This window comes from Mirounga leonina, unplaced genomic scaffold (assembly GCF_011800145.1).
Source record: "Mirounga leonina isolate KUSES-001 unplaced genomic scaffold, KU_Mleo_1.0 Mir_176, whole genome shotgun sequence".
Classification (NCBI taxonomy): Eukaryota; Metazoa; Chordata; class Mammalia; order Carnivora; family Phocidae; genus Mirounga; species Mirounga leonina.
This window is the reverse complement of record NW_023270454.1, coordinates 53,897,409-53,915,090: the sequence shown is the minus strand read 5'-3', so window position 1 is coordinate 53,915,090 and position 17,682 is coordinate 53,897,409. Positions and strand designations below refer to the sequence as shown.

Sequence of the window (17,682 nt, the reverse complement as noted above, 5' to 3'; positions counted from 1 at the left end):
TATCAGATAAAGGGCTAGTATCCAAAATCTGTAAAGAACTTATTAAACTCAACACCCAAAGAACAAATAATCCAATCAAGAAATCGGCAGAAGACATGAACAGAGATTTCTGGAAAGAGGACATCCAAATGGCCAACAGACACATGAAAAAGTGTTCAACATCACTAGGCATCAGGGAAATCCAAATCAAAACCTCAATGAGATACCACCTCACACCAGTCAGAATGGCTAAAATTAACAAGTCAGGAAACGACAGATATTGGCGAGGATGCGGAGAAAGGGGAACCCTCCTACACTGTTGGTGGGAATGCAAGCTGGTGCAGTCACTCTGAAAAATGGTATGGAGGTTCCTCAAAAGGTTGAAAATAGAGCTACCCTACGACCCAGCAATTGTACTACTGGGTATTTACCACAAAGATAAAAATATAGTGATCCGAAGGGGTACGTGCACCCCAATGTTTATAGCAGCAATGTCCACAGTAGCCAAACTATGGAAAGAGCCAAGATGTCCATCAACAGATGAATGGATAAAGAAGATGTGGTATGGGGTGATGGTGCCGACGGGTCAGAAGCCTAGAGGTGGTGGCAAAATGGTAGCGCCTGAGGAGCGGGATCTAACCCAGGAGCAGACAGAGAAGCTGCTGCAGTTTCAGGATCTGACTGGCATAGAATCTATGGATCAATGTCACCATACCTTGGAACAGCATAACTGGAACATAGAGGCTGCTGTACAGGACTGATTGAATGAGCAAGAAGGTGTACCACCTCCATCCCGACCCGTGCAAGTTAATACAGCTGACCACAGGATCTGCAGTTATGTTGTCTCGAGACCACAACCAAGGGGGCTGCTTGGATGGGGTTATAACTTGATAATGCTTCCATTCCAGTTTACCTATTACACATTACTTGATATATTTAGGTTTGCTCTGCGTTTTATATGGCCTGACCCTCGCAGCCGGGTCACTGACCCCGTTGGGGACATTGTTTCATTTATGCACTCTTTTGAAGAGAAATATGGGAGGGCACACCCTGTCTTCTACCAGGGAACGTACAGCCAGGCACTCAATGATGCCAAGTGGGAGCTTCACTTCCTTTTGCTTTATCTTCATGGAGATGATCACCAGGACTCTGATGAGTTCTGTTGCAACACACTCTGTGCACCTGAAGTTATTTCCCTAATAAACACTAGGATGCTCTTCTGGGCATGCTCCACAAATAAACCTGAGGGATATAGGGTCTCACAGGCTTTACGAGAGAACACCTACCCATTCCTGGCCATGATTATGCTGAAGGATGGGAGAATGACTGTGGTGGGATGGCTAGAAGGCCTCATTCAACCCGATGATCTCATTAACCAGCTGACATTTATCATGGATGCAAACCAGACTTACCTGGTGTCAGAACGGCTTGAAAGGGAAGAACGAAACCAGACCCAGGTGTTGAAACAACAGCAGGATGAGGCCTATCCGGCCTCTCTCAGGGCTGACCAGGAGAAAGAAAGGAAGAAACGAGAGGAGCGGGAGCGGAAGCGGCGGAAGGAGGAGGAGATGCAACAGCAGAAGTTGACAGAAGAGAGACGGCGGCGGAATTTACAAGAGGAAAAGGAAAGGAAGTTGGAGAGCCTGCCCCGGGAGCCTTCCCTTGATGACCCTGAAAGTGTCAAGATCATTTTCAAATTACCCAATGGTTCTCGAGTAGAGAGACGATTCCACTTCTCACAGTCTCTAACAGTAATCCATGACTTCTTATTTTCCTTGAAAGAAAGCCCAGAAAACTTTCAGATTGAAGCCAACTCTCCCCGGAGGGTGCTGCCCTGTATCCCTTCAGAGGAGTGGCCCAACCCCCCCACGCTGCAGGAAGCAGGACTCAGCCACACAGAAGTTCTCTTTGTTCAGGACCTAACAGATGAATGACACTTTTTTCTTCCTCTCCCCTCCTACCCTAATCCCTAAAGGAAATGGAAAAACAAAAACAAAACAAGAGAGAGAAATTCATATTATTATTATTATAATACAATATATTTTTTTAAAAGACTGCTGCATCCTAAGGAAGGATCAGAAACCATGCTGCCTAAAAGAGTCACCACCTGTGTGTGCGCGCGCGAGGTCAGCAATGAACGTTTCCGCTGTCAAGCCCACCCTCCCCTACTGCTTCTGCACCAAGCACCTTCCAACGAAAGGAGACTGTTCACCTCCAACCCAGTCATTGTCCCTACTGGGGAAGGGGACATTCCCACTAGTTCTCGTTCGTTCCTGCTTTTATGGAAAATTTTTTAGTGAAAAAACCTCCATTATCCAGCTACTGCAGCATCTCCTGAAGACTTGCTTCTTCCACCACCGGAGAAGAGAGGGAAGAGAAGGCACAGAACGGAGATGTTCCTTGAACTTCCCACAATTTATAAATAACTTCCAAATGTTTTCTGTTGCTTTGTAATGACCAAAGGAATGAGGCTGACATAGGTGTTTTTTTTCCTTAACTTTATTTGATAAGAGCCAATTCTTAAGCCCATGAATTCATGCCCTGGGTTCCTTAGCCCACAAGACTGTAATAAAGGTGCCCTGGGCTGGTTTGTGCTTAAAAAAAAAAAAGAAGATGTGATACACACACACACACACACACAATGGAATATTATGCAGCCATCAAAAAACACGAACTCTTGCCATTTGCAATGACGTGGATGGAACTAGAAGGTATTATGCTAAGCGAAATAAGTCAATCAGAGAAAGACAAGTATCATGTGATCTTACTGATACGAGGAATTTGAGAAACAAGACAGAGGATCATAGGGGAAGGGAGGAAAATGTGAAACAAGATGAAACCAGAGAGGGAGACAAACCATAAGAGACTCTTAATCTCAGGAAACAAACTGAGGGTTGCTGGAGTGGTGGGGGGTGGAAGGGTTGGGGGGGTTGAGTGAGGGACACTGGGGAGGATATGTGCTATGGTGAGTGCTGTGAATTGTGTAAGACTGATGAATCACAGACCTGTACCTCTGAAACAAATAATACATTATATGTTAAAAAAGAAAGTGGGAAGGGAAAAATGAAGGGGGGGAAATCGGAGGGGGAGACGAACCATGAGAGACTATGGACTCTGAGAAACAAACTGAGGGTTTTAGAGGGGAGGGGATGGGGGGATGCGTTAGCCCAGTGTTGAGTATTAGGAGGGCACGTATTGCATGGAGCACTGGGTGTTATACGCAAACAATGAATCATGGAACACTACATCAGAAACTAATGATGTATGGTGACTAACATAACATAATAAAATAAAATAAAAGAATAATTGTGAGTTTAACAAATACCTTTTCATGACTCGATGTCTGATTTCTTTGCTATTCATTCAGTGTTTTGAAACTAGTTCTATCTCCTTTTACTACTATTCAGTTAAATACTACCTTGTTAATAGGCATATAACATAGATTGGCCAGATTCTAATGCAAGAGACATAAGACCATTACTTTATTAAGTCAGTGTGATAAAAAAAGACATATGAAATAACTATAAACCCCTCAGTACTTTCTAATTGTATCTATAAACTCAGTTCAATCCTAATCAAAATACCAGTTAGATTTTTTTTAAGAACTTAATAAATGGGTCTAAAGTTTATATGGAAAGACATATGTATAGCCAGCTTAATTTTTAAAAACAAGAATAAAGGAGTATTAAAATATAACAAAGCCTTAGTAATAAAGGCAGGATAATATTTGTGCAAGAACAAATCAATGAATGGAATAAAATAGAATGGACATATTAGACATAATAGAATAGAGCAGATGATAGAGATATACCAATGTATACAAATAATTATTGTTAATTTTGTGGTACCACAAAAGAATGAACAGAAGATAATTTAACAGATGTTTTTGGGAAACCTTGTTCTCTATATTTAATATATATAAGGAAATATATAACTGGATCCCTGCCAAAATCATACATGGATTAAAGACCTCAATGTGAATGTTGGAAGTATAAAACTAATAAAAGAAAATATAGAAAACTATTCCTGACCGAGCGAAATAAATAGCTCATTTTTCATTTTTTTATGTTAAAATTTCCAAATATATCAAAAGTAGAATAGAACAGGGGTGTCTGGCTGGCTCAGTAGGTAGAACATGTGACGCTTGATCTCTGGGTTGTAGTTTCAAGCCCCATGTGGGGCATAGAGCTTACTTAAAAAAAAACTAGTAGAATAGAATAATGAACTCCACATAGTCATCACTCAGATTTTATTTATTTATCTTTTTATTTTTTTTTAAAGATTTTATTTATTTATTTGACAGCGAGAGACACAGCAAGAGAGGGAACAGAAGCAGGGGGAGTGGGAGACGGAGGGAGAAGCAGGCTTCCCTCAGAGCAGAGAGCCTGACATGGGGCTCGATCCCAGCACTCTGGGATCATGACCTGAGCCAAAGGCAGACGCCTAACGACTGAGCCACCCAGGCGCCCCATCACTCAGATTTTAAAATTAATAAGATTTTTATCATATTTTCTTCTTCTATCCCCTTTTTTCATTTTTTTTACTTTACCAAATTATTTTAAAGCAAATCCAAGATTTTTTTATCATTTTATTCTTTATAGCCCCCAGTGTACTTTTAAAAATATGGCCATATTTTCTATGTGTGTCCACAATGCCATCAGTGCACCTATAAAAGATAGTAATCATTAGGTAATGACTTTTTTTTTTAAATAAAGACTTTATTTATTTGACAGAGAGAGACATAGCGAGAGAGGGAACACAAGCAGGGGGGATGGGAGAGGGAGAAGCAGGCCTTTGCTGAGCAGAGAGCCCGACATGGGGCTCGATCCCAGGATCCCGAGATCATGATCTGAGCCGAAGGCAGATGCGTAACGACTGAGCCACCCAGGCGCCCCTAGGTAATGACTTTTAAAACAAGATTTCAAAATGTAAAATATTGATGCATTTGATTATATCAAGGTTAAGAATTTCTCTTCAAGGAAGAACACAGTAAAGATATGACAATGCAGAATGAAGACATTTGCATTATCTAAAACTGTTGAGATTAGTATCTAAAATAAACAAGGAACTCTTGCAAGTCAACAAGAAAATGACATCAAATTTATTTTTTTAAAGATTTTATTTATTTATTTGAGACAGAGAGAATGAGAGAGAGAGCACATGAGAGGGGGGAGGGTCAGAGGCAGAAGCAGGCTCCCTGCCGAGCAGGGAGCCTGATGCGGGACTCCATCCAGGGACTCCAGGATCATGACCCGAGCCGAAGGCAGTCGCTCAACCAACTGAGCCACCCAGGCGCCCCAAAATGACATCAAATTTAAAGGGAAAATGGCAAAGGCTACAACTGGCAATTTATAAGAGCGCAAATCCAAAGTCCAAGAAGAATGTGAAGAGATGCTCAAAGTGACTAGTAGTTAGTGGAATTAAAATGAAAATAACAAAATATTACTTTACAACTTTTATCCTAAAAAAATTTGGCTAGCTAATGCCTCGTATTGGTGGGATATGTGCTGGTGAAGTGTAGGCAGTATAATCTGGGAGAGCAATCTGGCTCTACTTACTTAAATTAAGTTTACAGTATTCCAGGATCCAGCAGTTCTGCTCCCGGGTATACATCTCAAAGAAACTGTCACACAGATCCATTCAGTGGTGTGTGTAAGGATGTTTGTTATAGGGTTGTTTGTGATTGTGGAAAGTAGGAGACAATATGGGAGAGTGAATAAATGAAATATAGGGTACCAATCAGCAATTAGAAGCAAGGCAAAGATAGACACATAGCCACATGTGTGGACATTGAGAATATGGATGAGTAAAAAAAGAATGAAATATATAATAGAACACCATTTGCTTAAGAATACCTGAGCACAAAACACTGTACATTTTCCTAAAGTACATACAGCCAAAATACACATTAAGTACATAGTTTACAATAGTTTACAATAGTTTTCTGGGTGGGCGGGGGGGAGGAGGAGAAGAAAGGGGAAGTGGGAATGGAGTCTAAGGGTAAGAGAATAAATAAGTAGAGTAAGAGCAGAAACTTGCACATAACGGTGATGATAACGTACCGTGTACTGAAGAACGTGTCTAACTCATCTTTCTGTGCCCAGGCGGGGAAAGGGCTAGGAGGTGCATAGCAGAGACAGTGTATATATCTTTGGATGAGCCTAAAATAATGGGCAACTTCATCACAAGATTTGAGAAACTAAACTAGATGCCTGAAAAAATATCTTTCCTTTTGATTGAATCTCAATATTAGAAACTATTAAAGACTCCTGTGTAGAATAAAAAGGAGTCATGAAGTGCTCAAAAAAGCCCACCCTATATTTCTGGGTGTCTATCAAAGGGTCACAGGTGCCAACTGAAGTGCTCACAAGAGCCACATTTGGACCGGCTCAAGCAACTAAATAACAAACTAGTATCAGATTATAACCCAACATGTAAGTATCCATGAGTCTATACTAATATAAGTAAATGATTGAGTCCATTAATAAATGGGAAAGAAGACATAAATCTGTTTGTATGCAGAATTCCAAATAATTTGGGTAGATACTTAACCCATAATGAGGGGAGCATAACTCCCCACTCCTTAAGCATGGGCTATACAGACTTCCTTGCAGAGGACAGTATGGAAAGGGGACACAAAGAGTAACTTTGTGGTGGAGAAAGCTGACAGACACTGCCTCAGCATGGTGATAAAGGGCAGCCACAGCAGTCATAAATCATGTTGATAGTGTGTACCCTTAATATGATGTGATGAAAATGGCACTATACCCAGTGACCTTCTTACCAACACCCCATAACCCCAGTCTAATCATGAGGAAGAAAATCAGACGAATTCCAGCAGAAGGGCATCCTACAATATACCTGATCAGCATTTCACAAAACTGTTAAAGTCATCAAAAACAAAGTCTGAGGAACTGTTACAGCCAAAGGAGCCTAAGGAGGCGTGAGAACTAAAATATAATTTGGTATCCTGGAACTGAAAAAGGACATTAGGTAAAAACTAAGGGTATCTAATAAGTATGGTTTTCAGATATGAATAGTGTATCAATATTGGTTCATTAATTATAACATGTACCATATTAATGTAAGATGTCACTAATAGGGCAAACTTGCGGTTTAGTGTGGGGTGGGGATGCAATGTGGGAACTCTTAGTGTATCTTCTCAATTTTTCTGTAAATCAAAACTGTTCTTGGGGCACTTGGGTGGCTCAGTCGGTTAAGCATCTGCCTTTGGATCAGATCATGATCTCAGGACACTGAGATCGAGCCCTGTGTCAGGCTCCTTGCTCAGTGGGGATTCTGCTTCTCCCTCTCCCTCTCCCTCCCCCCCCCACCACTGGTGCTCTCTCTCTCTCTCTCTCTCCCTCCCTCCCTCTCTTCTGCACACTCACTCGCGTGTGCATACACTCTCTCTCAAATAAATAAAATATTTAAAAAAACCCCACAACTCAAGAAAGAGATATGAAGTCAGTGGTCAATGGACTACCTTATAATATGCCCTGATTTGTTCCTCCATCCCCCTCTCTATATAAAAAAAAAGACTTTCCTTTCCTCCCTTCTAACTAGGGAAGTACTTTGTTTTCTTTTTCTTTTTTTCTTTAAGATTTTTTGTTTATCTGATAGAGAGAGAAAGAGCAAACACAAGTAGGGCAGGAGGCAGAGGGAGAGGGAGAAGCAAACTCCCAGGAAGCCCGACTCAGGGCTTGATCCCAGGGCCCCAGGATCATGACCTAAGTCAAAGGCAGATGCTTAACTGAGATGCCCCTAGTTTGGCCCCCTGAGCCACCCAGGTGCCCCTATTTTGTTTGTTTTCATTTCATTTTAGTTTTTTGCTAAACACAGAAAAGATCTTTGATCAGAGTGTGCTTGTCAAAGTTGAAGACAGATGCCTTAGCACCCTTGAGTAGATAATATAACTAAATAACTAGTTGGAACTTGAAGAGATTTCCAAGGCAGCTGAGAAATGGCCAGTATTATACACTGATAGTCAGTAGCTTCTAAATGTTAGAACAGTGGACCCATTCCTTTGCAGTCTTCAAAGTTCAACTAATGCAATTACAATGATAGGTTTTGGGGTTTTTTTTTTTAAGATTTTATTTATTTATTTGACAGAGAGAGAGACAGTGAGAGAGGGAACACAAGCAGGGGCAGTGGGAGAGGGAGAAGCAGGCTTCCCACCAAGCAAGGAGCCCTGATGTTAGGCTCCATCCCAGGACCCCGGAATCATGACCTGAGCCAAAGGCAGACGCTTAACAACTGAGCCACCCAGGCACCCCTACAATGATAGTTTTAACTGATCAGAAGTAACCACCATTGGAAGTCTAGTTGTAGGATCTCTGAGCACAGTGTTCAGACAGGATTCCCTGTTGGGGCTTTCATCTCCAGCACCTAGCATGGTGCCTGGAACCCAACAGTTACTTAACAAATGTTCATTGAATTCATGGTAATGTGCTCCTAGAGTTCAGTGCAGTATTAACAATATTTCACATATGGTTCTAATAAAGAGCTATATAGCCTAGCTGACAAAATAATTATTGCCCTCCCCCAAATCCTATTTATTTGATTTTTAAAAATATCTTCTAGTTCATGAAATTTACCTTTTATTAGTTCATCTACGATTAGTTTCAAATCTTTGAATAGCAGAACTGTTCTTTTATTTTGAGGAAAGTTGGACCATGTCATTTGAAAAGTATCTTTCCCTAAGTATGTATAAATGTGCTAGCTTGAACTCAAAACTGGCCTATCAGGAATGCCTAATGTTTTCCTTGAGGAACCTCGAAGCAGTTGAATGTTACAATTTTTTTTAAAGATTTTATTTATTTATTTGACAGAGAGAGACACAGCGAGAGAGGGAACACAGCAGGGGGAGTGGGAGAGGGAGAAGCAGGTTTCCTGCGGAGTGGGGAGCCCGATATGGGGCTCGATCTCAGGACCCTGAGATCATGACCTGAGCCGAAGGCAGATGCCCAACGACTGAGCCACCCAGGCACCCCGAATGTTACAATTTTTGTGCGTATTTTTATTAGCTACAGAACCCTGCCAATTCACTAATGCTAATCTGCAAGTCCTATAATTATCACAAAAAAGTACTCTGGCAAATTAACCCCACTTCTCAATGCAAGCTTAATAGAAAAGAGTTATTTTGAAAGCTCAATGAACTATAAGCACTACTTTACAAAACACAGTGTAACACACTCATACTTTGAGATACAGTCTTAAATAGTTAAACAAATTCATTGGCATTAAGTGGTTACATTTCCATCCTTTATTTTTTCCTATTGACTTCATTACTTAAGATGTATCTGACTGGAGCTGGCAAAGGGCCTCCTGGAAGTGGGCAGCCATGGTGGAGGGGAGTGGAGGGAGCCCCATGTTTGTGAAGGAGCATATACATCATGGCAGATACATGTGATTTGAATAACTAGCTCCATTGGAATATCATTAAGAGAGTAATATTGGTTATAATCAGGAGTTAAGCAGTGAAACTGTGGATTCAAAGTAACTAATAATTGCTTCGTATAATCTAAGACTCAGAAAGACCCACAATAGAACGACTTCAAAGAAGTAAAATCAAAACACTGTCTTGAATGTTTTGATCACTGAAGCTGGAACAATAGGGATAACCATGAAAGCTTATCTCTAAAATAAGTTCTTGCAGGAGTCAGGGAGTGGAGACCAAAAGCAGACTCTTAGAAGAACTAACTTCAAAAAAGATTCTATATAATAAGGGTCAAACTGTTAGACTGAAATGATGAAGACCTCCCAGGGATTCTAGGTCATGCCTAAACCATCAAGGTCAGCACAGACATTTCTAGAGACCTAGTAAGAATACTCGCTCTTCCACCCTCAGCCCCACTCACGGCCCAGGTTAGGCATTGAAGTTCCCCACCAGCCGGTCGGACGGGGCAACAGGACAGGCCTCTTGAAACACAGAACTGGATACTTTAAACTGGATGCTGCGGTACACTGGAAGTCTCGTGAGAGCCGGTAAGTGCTGCCTGAGTGTCTGGGGAGATCAAACCCGAAGAGAGAGTGAGATAAGGAGAGAGTCGAGTCATTAGTCACCTCTTTTAACTAACTCTCTGAAGTTGGCTGGCTTCACACTAGACCTGCTGATTAATGGCAAAGAGAGAGCTCTTGCAATTCAACTTCTGTAAGTAGAAGGACATTTAAAGCCTCCCCCGAGCATTCGCTTCCTCTTTAAATGCTTCAGAACAAATCTCAGCCTCTGAGGCTGATCCTGGTTCTGATATTGCACATAGTCCTTGACGGGGAAGAGGGGAGGGCCCGGCTTGCCCTACTGGACGGGAACCCATGGTTCTCTGGCTTTTCACAGCATTCTCTCTAAGGGAGAAACAAAGTGACAAAATCATGGGACAAAATGGCAGCCCTGAGAGGTCATTACACTGTCAGTACACACAAGGTATTATGCTGAAGAGGAGAAAACTACTTGCAATTTTCTAAGGATAGTCTGGAGTTTGCCGAAGAAGTGCTTTTTGTTCAATTATCCCTTGTAGACAAATACATATGTAAAAGTTAAGAAAATTCAATACTGAGAATGTTTTTTCTGGCTTTGAAAATTTTCCTAGGGACGCCTGGGTGGCTCAGTCGGTTGAGCATCTGCTTTTGGCTCAGGTCATGATCCCAGAGTCCTGGGATCGAGTCCCTCATCGGGCTCCTTGCTCGGCGGGGAGCCTGCTGCTCCCTCCGCCTGCCACTCACCCGGCTTGTGTTCCCTCTCTCTCCAACAAATAAATAAATAAAATATTTAAAAAAAGAAAAAGAAATTTTTCCTAATACATAAGCAAGATTCTTACTTCCGGAGCCTCAACTATTCAGTTACCGAAACATATGGATAAGATGACAAACCCCACTATCAACCCAGCTGCTCAAACAGAAATCTGTGATTCCTCTCTTCTCATATCCAATCCATTAGTCTCATTAATTCTCCCCTCAAAATAGTTTAATTCATCCACTCTTCTCCATTTCCATGGCACCATGCTGGTCTAAATCATAATCATGTCTCACCTTAACTATTACAATATCTTTAAATAGAGGTTAAATAATCTTACAATAATCTTAAATAGAATTTACTCTTGTTTCTTTATAATCTATCTCATGGCAGCCAGAGAATTTTTTAAATAATCTCTATGCCCTATGTGGGGCTCAAACTCATGACCTTGAGATCAAGAGTCATATGCTCTACCAACTAAGCCAGCTAGGCACCCCAAGTCAGAGGAATATTTTTGAAACTCCATGAGATCATGTTACTCATGAGAGCGTGTCATCTTCAATAGCTTCCTTCCAAGGCCATACATGATCTGATCCCTATCTACCTGTCAACTGCATTTCCTGCCACATCCTGCCTGAACACCACTGGCCTGTTTGGAGTTCCTTGACTAAAGCCAAACTTCTATCTGCTTCAGGGATTTTGCCCTCATTTCCTCTGGCTGTAATGCTCACCTCCTATGACTGGTTCTTTTTGTCCTTTAGGTCTTAGCATAAGTGTCCTTTCCACAGATAGGATCTCTCTGACCAACTTGTCTCGTCTCCTTCTCCAGTTATTGTCCCTGTACTAGAATCTCCTGTTTATTTTGTTCACAGCATTTATAATTTGCAATCGTCCTATTTATTTATTAATGTATGTGCTTATTGTTGGTCTCTTCTCACCCACAACAGAATCTAAGCTCCTGGGCAGGAACGACATTTGTCTTGTGACATCACAGCATCTCCAATACTTAGAACAGTGCCTAGAATATCTCAGATATTCAGTGAATATTCATGAAATGAATGAACAAAGAAAGCTCATCTAGAGTAAAAGTTGGCAAACTTTTTCTGTAGAGGGCCAGAGAGAAAATATCTTAGCCTTCGTCACTTAAAAATCTCTGTTGCCTATTCTTTTTCATGGAAAAAACATTCTTGGTTCTTTTTTATTTTATTTTTTGAAGATTTTATTTATTTATTTGACAGAAAGAGACACAGCGAGAGAGAGGGAACACAAGCAGGGGGAGTGGGAGAGGGAGAAGCAGGCTTCCCCCCGAGCAGGGAGCCCGATGCGGGGCTTGATCCCAGGACCCTGGGATCATGACCTGAGCCAAAGGCAGATGGCTGAACGACTGAGCCACCCAGGCGCGCCACCATTCTTGGTTCTTATAAAAACAGACCACAAGCTGGATTTGACCCAGGGGCCATAGTTGCTAGCCCCTGATATAGATTAAGAAAGAAGTTTATCTATGACCTCAGTTATCTCTAATGCCTAACTTTTGCATACTTGTTGGAGTTCTAGGTTGTAGTATACAAATTGGAATAGATGCACCAGCCGTTACTCCTTTGCCCAAGATCCCTTCTTAGTGACCCTGTTCCACTCACAGTTCCTGGAAAGACAGCTCTACATACTACTTATTTCCTCAACAATTAGTACTCACTACACTCATGGGTGATTGTACTAGAGCTGAACACTACCCTAATCAGATAATGTCTCTAGAAATTTGAAATTGGGCTACTAAAACTGAACCAATTACATGCTGATGGGCTCTTGATCTAAAGTAGTTGGGTAGGTCCATGATAAACTAAAACCAATTATAAGCTCATATTTTAATTCATTTTTAGAATAAAGGTACCACAGTAAAAAGATCAGTCTACTAAGGAATCTTGAGAAAGGAGAGGCACAGATAGAAACACAGACCTGAAGCCACATGGTCCTAGGGAGAAAGACTGGCCTTGGGTCTTGATCGTCCAGCTCCATGTCTCATATGGTCTGGGTGTACTTTGCTTATGTCCTTGGACATCTATGAAGTGTCTATTGTTATCTGTTCTTAACTGACCTAATTTGAGAGAGTTTCTATTCCTGACAAGAGGAATGGGTGTTTCACATTACCATCAAAACTATCAATCAATACACACGTATCTAATGGATGTCTATATTTAAGACACCTGATAGACAGGCTGAGGGCAAACAAATATGTATAAGAGATTTTTATTGCCCTCCAGGAGGGTAAGTTTAGTTGAGGGATGACACAAAGATACATGAAGTGATAATTAGCAGTGCAAGGCTGTATATGGTAAGTACCACATGACACGATTCTGCGAGTCCAAGACTTTTTAAGAATCAATTTTAATAGTCTTTAAAGCAAAATGAAAGTAGAAGCTGAGGAAATAATGGCTATTGTTTCAAAAGAGCCACATAATAATGAAGTTTCACAAATTTATCAGAATTATACTTTTATCTAAGTATTTAAGGCACTTTTAGCAAAATTTCAAAACTGCTGACCATGAGTCAAATCTATTCAGATTAAGAATAAACCATTCTTGTGCTCTTTCTGAAAGAGATAATGACTATCCTCAGAATATCTAAAAAGTGTTTGGTCTTAACAACAGAGGATAGATAAAGTCCCTGGCATGTCCAAAGTGAACTCTTGGGTATTTCATCAATACGGGCATCATGTTACCAATCGTTTTAAAAAGGCACTGCCTGATATTGTCTCTGCTGACAAAACTCAGTAAAGCAATCGCTAGAGACATGTGTCTGATGTGAGTGCATGTAAGAACTAGTTTTTCTGAACCTAGATTTGTAGAAATACCATCTTCTAAGGATGCTTGCTCTAAGAGCATCTCAATCTAAAGTAGAAAGAAACTCTGTAAAGGCAACAAGTTTATTAGGATTTTTTAAAGTACATTTTTTATCAAAACATGTTTAAAAGGAAACAAAGATGGGAGATGGGGAATAAGGGGTTGTCTGTCATACCAGTGCATAGAAATCCAGCATATATCTCATGATCTGCTGTTTTGTCCCCAAATGGTGTTCCTCGTCTTCCATCAGGTATATATGCTTGATACAAAACCGAGTATGAGTCAGTGATCTGTGTTCACGTACGAGTGCTGACATTACTATACCAGTTAATGAGTCAGCGGTTCTCAAACTTAAACGTGGATTGGAGTCACCTGGAGGCTTGTTGGAATACAGATTTACCAGGTCCCACTCCCACGATGTCTGACTCAGTGGGGCTGGGGTGGGCCTGAGAATCTGCATTTCTCTCAAGTTGCCCAGGTGCTGCTGGTCTGAGGCAACACATGGAGAACAATTGAACTAATGACCACTCTGTTCGTGTAAGCTCCTGCCCCTCTTACTAGCCTGGACGCTCGGGGGAGTCCACTAGAACAGTTTGAAGAAACAATCCGAGCTGGTTTTCTTATGAAATCTATTGCTCCAAGTCATACAGTGGCTTGGAGGATTCTGTCTGTAATGCTGATTGATTTTTAGTTTCCTGTCTTCACATAAGGCTCAGTGCCAGCCGATAACGGTCGCTTAGTAAAGAGGCACACATAACAGGCACCAAGGAGACTGCCCGCCAGGAACCACTGCAGATGCAAACCTCCCCAAAGTGGAACAGGCTGGATCACACCGACGACTCCGCGACAGTGCTGGGCCAGGCCAGTTTCGGGGTCTGGCAAGGACTGTCTCTGGAGTGCTGACACGTGCTGCAACACGGCTGTGCCTTGAAAGCATTACGCAAAGTCAGAGAAGCCAGTCCCCAAAGATTCTATTATAGTATATGATTCTACTCACATGAAAGTCCGCAACAGGAAAGCCTATAGAGACAGAGAGTAGATTTGTAGTTTTAGGGCTGATGTGGGCAAGGGGGGAGTCAGGCAGTGGGGGAGGACGTTAGCTAAAGGGTACAAGGTGTCTTTTTGAAGTGATGCAAATGTTCTAATCAGAGTGATGGTTGCACTCGTCTGTAAATAGACTAAAAACCAATGATTTGTGCACGTCAAGTGAGTGACTGCTGTGGTATGTGATTTCTATCTCAATAAAGTGCATACTTCATTCATCTTTATACCATGCTCATTGTCTTCCTACTCTTGTGCATATCCAGACTGTCTCAAACACAAGGCAACGCACTAATATCAATGGCCATATCTAAAAGCAAAGAAGGGATTCCCAAAATATGATTAAGCCTGTGGTACCTATTATTTTGATCCAAAGTGAAAGAAAAAAGGTACAAAAAAGCACCAAAGGTATAAGACTGACAAAACAGGAAAAATGTTTTCTGACTTCTTTGAGGAGGTGATTTATAAAATTTAAGTGCTCCAAGTGTGAGACTTAGGAGGAAACCGTTGAGGCCTCCACTCCAGGACGCACAGTTTGAAGGGGAGCATAAGGTCGAAGCCCCAGAAAGCATTGCTATATGTCCTTAGGTATAAAGATGGCGTTAAGAAGCTAAATAACATTTCCTCTCAAGGGCAACAGGAGACACTGGAAAGGAGGTGTGAGGAAAAAGGCCCTGAACAGTCCAGGCCTTGAACACAGAAAAAGGAAAGGCTTCAGAAGATGAAACTCATCCCAGAAGCAAATTATGTTAGAGTTCATGAATGTATTCACAAGACATTTTCTGAGGACATATACTGGCCCCCAATACTGTGGTCAGATACCATCCTGGGCTCAAGCAATATCAAGAAAAAAGATGCCACATCACCCCTCAAAGAGCTTATTATCTAGTGGGAAAACTGGACAAACCAGAGGTCACAGTACTTTCTGATGACCACTTTGATAAATGGTGCTTTGCAAGCCCAGAAGAGGGACAGGTAAATTATACTGTGGGCTCAGAGACAGCTTCCTGTAGAAAATAACCTTGGAACTGAATTTTAAAGGACAGGTAGGAGTTAGCTAGCTAGAGAATGAGGAGATAGTGTGTGACAGGTCTGACTTAAGAGCAGGTGGGAAACCCCAGGTTTGGAAGGCACCATTGGCAGGGCCTGGGTCCTCCATAGTCCCAGCATCTGCAGACCAGATCTACCATGGTCCTAGATTTCCCTGGGCAACTTGACCCATGGGATCTGGTGACATCACTTCCTCCTGTTATTCCTCCAGCCCTAGGACTTACTGTTGGTAGTGGCTTGTTACTGTTGCTCATCTCTGGTTGCCTCACCATCCCAAATGACTTCTTAGCTCTTTCATCAGCTGTGCAATCGATTCACCGAAGTAAATGTCCTCTGGTCCAAAGACAAAAAAAGAGCAGGTGGGAAGACATAGAAACAACCAGTTCCATTTCTGACTGGAAGCTGCAATTAACTGTGAATAGCTGGGGTGAACCAAATGTGTGAGAGGAGAGAAACAAATAAAATAAGACAAGTACAGGGGCACCTGGGTGGCTCAGTTGGTTAAGCATCTGCCTTCAGCTCGTGTCATGATCCTGGGGTCCTGGGTTCGAGCCCCGCATTGGGCTCCCTGCTCAGTGGGGTGTCTGCTTCTCCCTCTGCCTGCCGCTTCCCCTGCTTGTGTGTACTTGCTCTCTCTCTCTCAAATAAATAGATACAATCTTTAAAAAAAATAAGACAATTATGGTGTTAGGTACCAAACTGAAAGAAACAGGGAGCCATTGACTAAACAGGGATCTGATTAGCATTTGGTAAGATCACCTTGAAAGCAATGTAGGGAATGGGTTTACTGGGATTGGCCGTGGACAAATCAGCAGCAGAAGAACCATTTAGGAAACTGTTCAAATAAATCCTGGTAAGGGATGATGCTGGCATGGACTAGGCAACAGTTCTCAAACATTTTGTTCTCAGGAGCCCTTCACATTCTTGAAAATTATTAAAGTCTCCAAGATGGCTACCTTAGTTCTAGACATATTCAGACACAACAATGTGATAGAAGACAGATGAACAGTTAATGAATATTTGTGTTTAAAAGCCAAGATAACTTTTCTCAAAAGTCCCTCAGCTGACTCTCTCCCAGTGCTTAAACCATTCACTAGAAAGTTGGGGAAAGAGGGAGGAAGTGGGGGAAGAGGGAGCATCATGTTTGATTTAAACCAATCATGATTCATTCTCTGGCGTCCAGTCACCTCTGAAGCTCACAGAGGTGCCTACTAGTAAGGAAGAAAGTCGGAGGGTAAGTGCTATTGGGTAAGCAGCTACCAGGGCAGCTATAGGATTCATCAGTGTAGAAGTTATCAGTGGAAATCTCATGTCTACTGGTAATTAACCAGAGAGGCAATAACGTAAGCTGAGCTAAGAACTGAGGACTGAACTCTGAGGAACATGGACACTTGAGGAATGAGCAAAGGAAAAGGAAGCTCTGAAAGAAACTTCTGGGGCAGAAGGTACAGTGGTTAAGAGTGTGTGTTCTGGGATGCCTGGGTGGCTCAGTCATTAAGTGTCTGCCTTCGGCTCAGGTCATGATCCCAGGGTCCTGGGATTGAGTCTCACATCGGGCTCCCTACTGGGCAGGAAGGCTGCTTCTCCCTCTCCCACTCCCCCTGCTTGTGTTTCCTCTCTCACTGTCTCTCTCTGTCAAATAAATAAATAAATAAATAAAATATCTTTTTAAAAAAGGGGGGGGGGCCCTGGGTGGCTCAGTCATTAGGCGTTTGCCTTCGGCTCAGGTCATGATCCCAGGGTCCTGGGATCGAGCCCCACATTGGGATCCCTGCTCCGCGGGAAGCCTGCTTCTCCCTCTCCCACTCCCCCCGCTTGTGTTCCCTCTCTCTCTGTGTCTCTCTGTCAAACACATAAATAAAATCTTAAAAAAAAAAAAGAGCATGTGCTCTGAGTCAGACTGTTGGAGTTGGATGCTACTAACCTCATTAGCTGTCTGATCTGAAGAAAATCGCTTAGATTTTCTTTTCTTTTTTTTAAGATTTTATTTATTTATTTGACAGAGAGACACAGCGAGAGAGGGAACACAAACGGGGGGAGTGG

The 17,682-nt window shown here is 42.0% G+C and overlaps 1 protein-coding gene across 1 annotated transcript; it reads left to right on the top strand.

Annotated features, from left to right (window-relative positions):
- Positions 1–357: 357 nt before the first annotated feature.
- Positions 358–2,269, top strand: LOC118022329 (FAS-associated factor 2-like). The gene is given in 1 exon segment (XM_035023083.1): positions 358–2,269. A coding segment is annotated over 1 exon segment (1,458 nt). The 5' UTR covers positions 358–455; the 3' UTR covers positions 1,914–2,269.
- Positions 2,270–17,682: the final 15,413 nt, after the last annotated feature.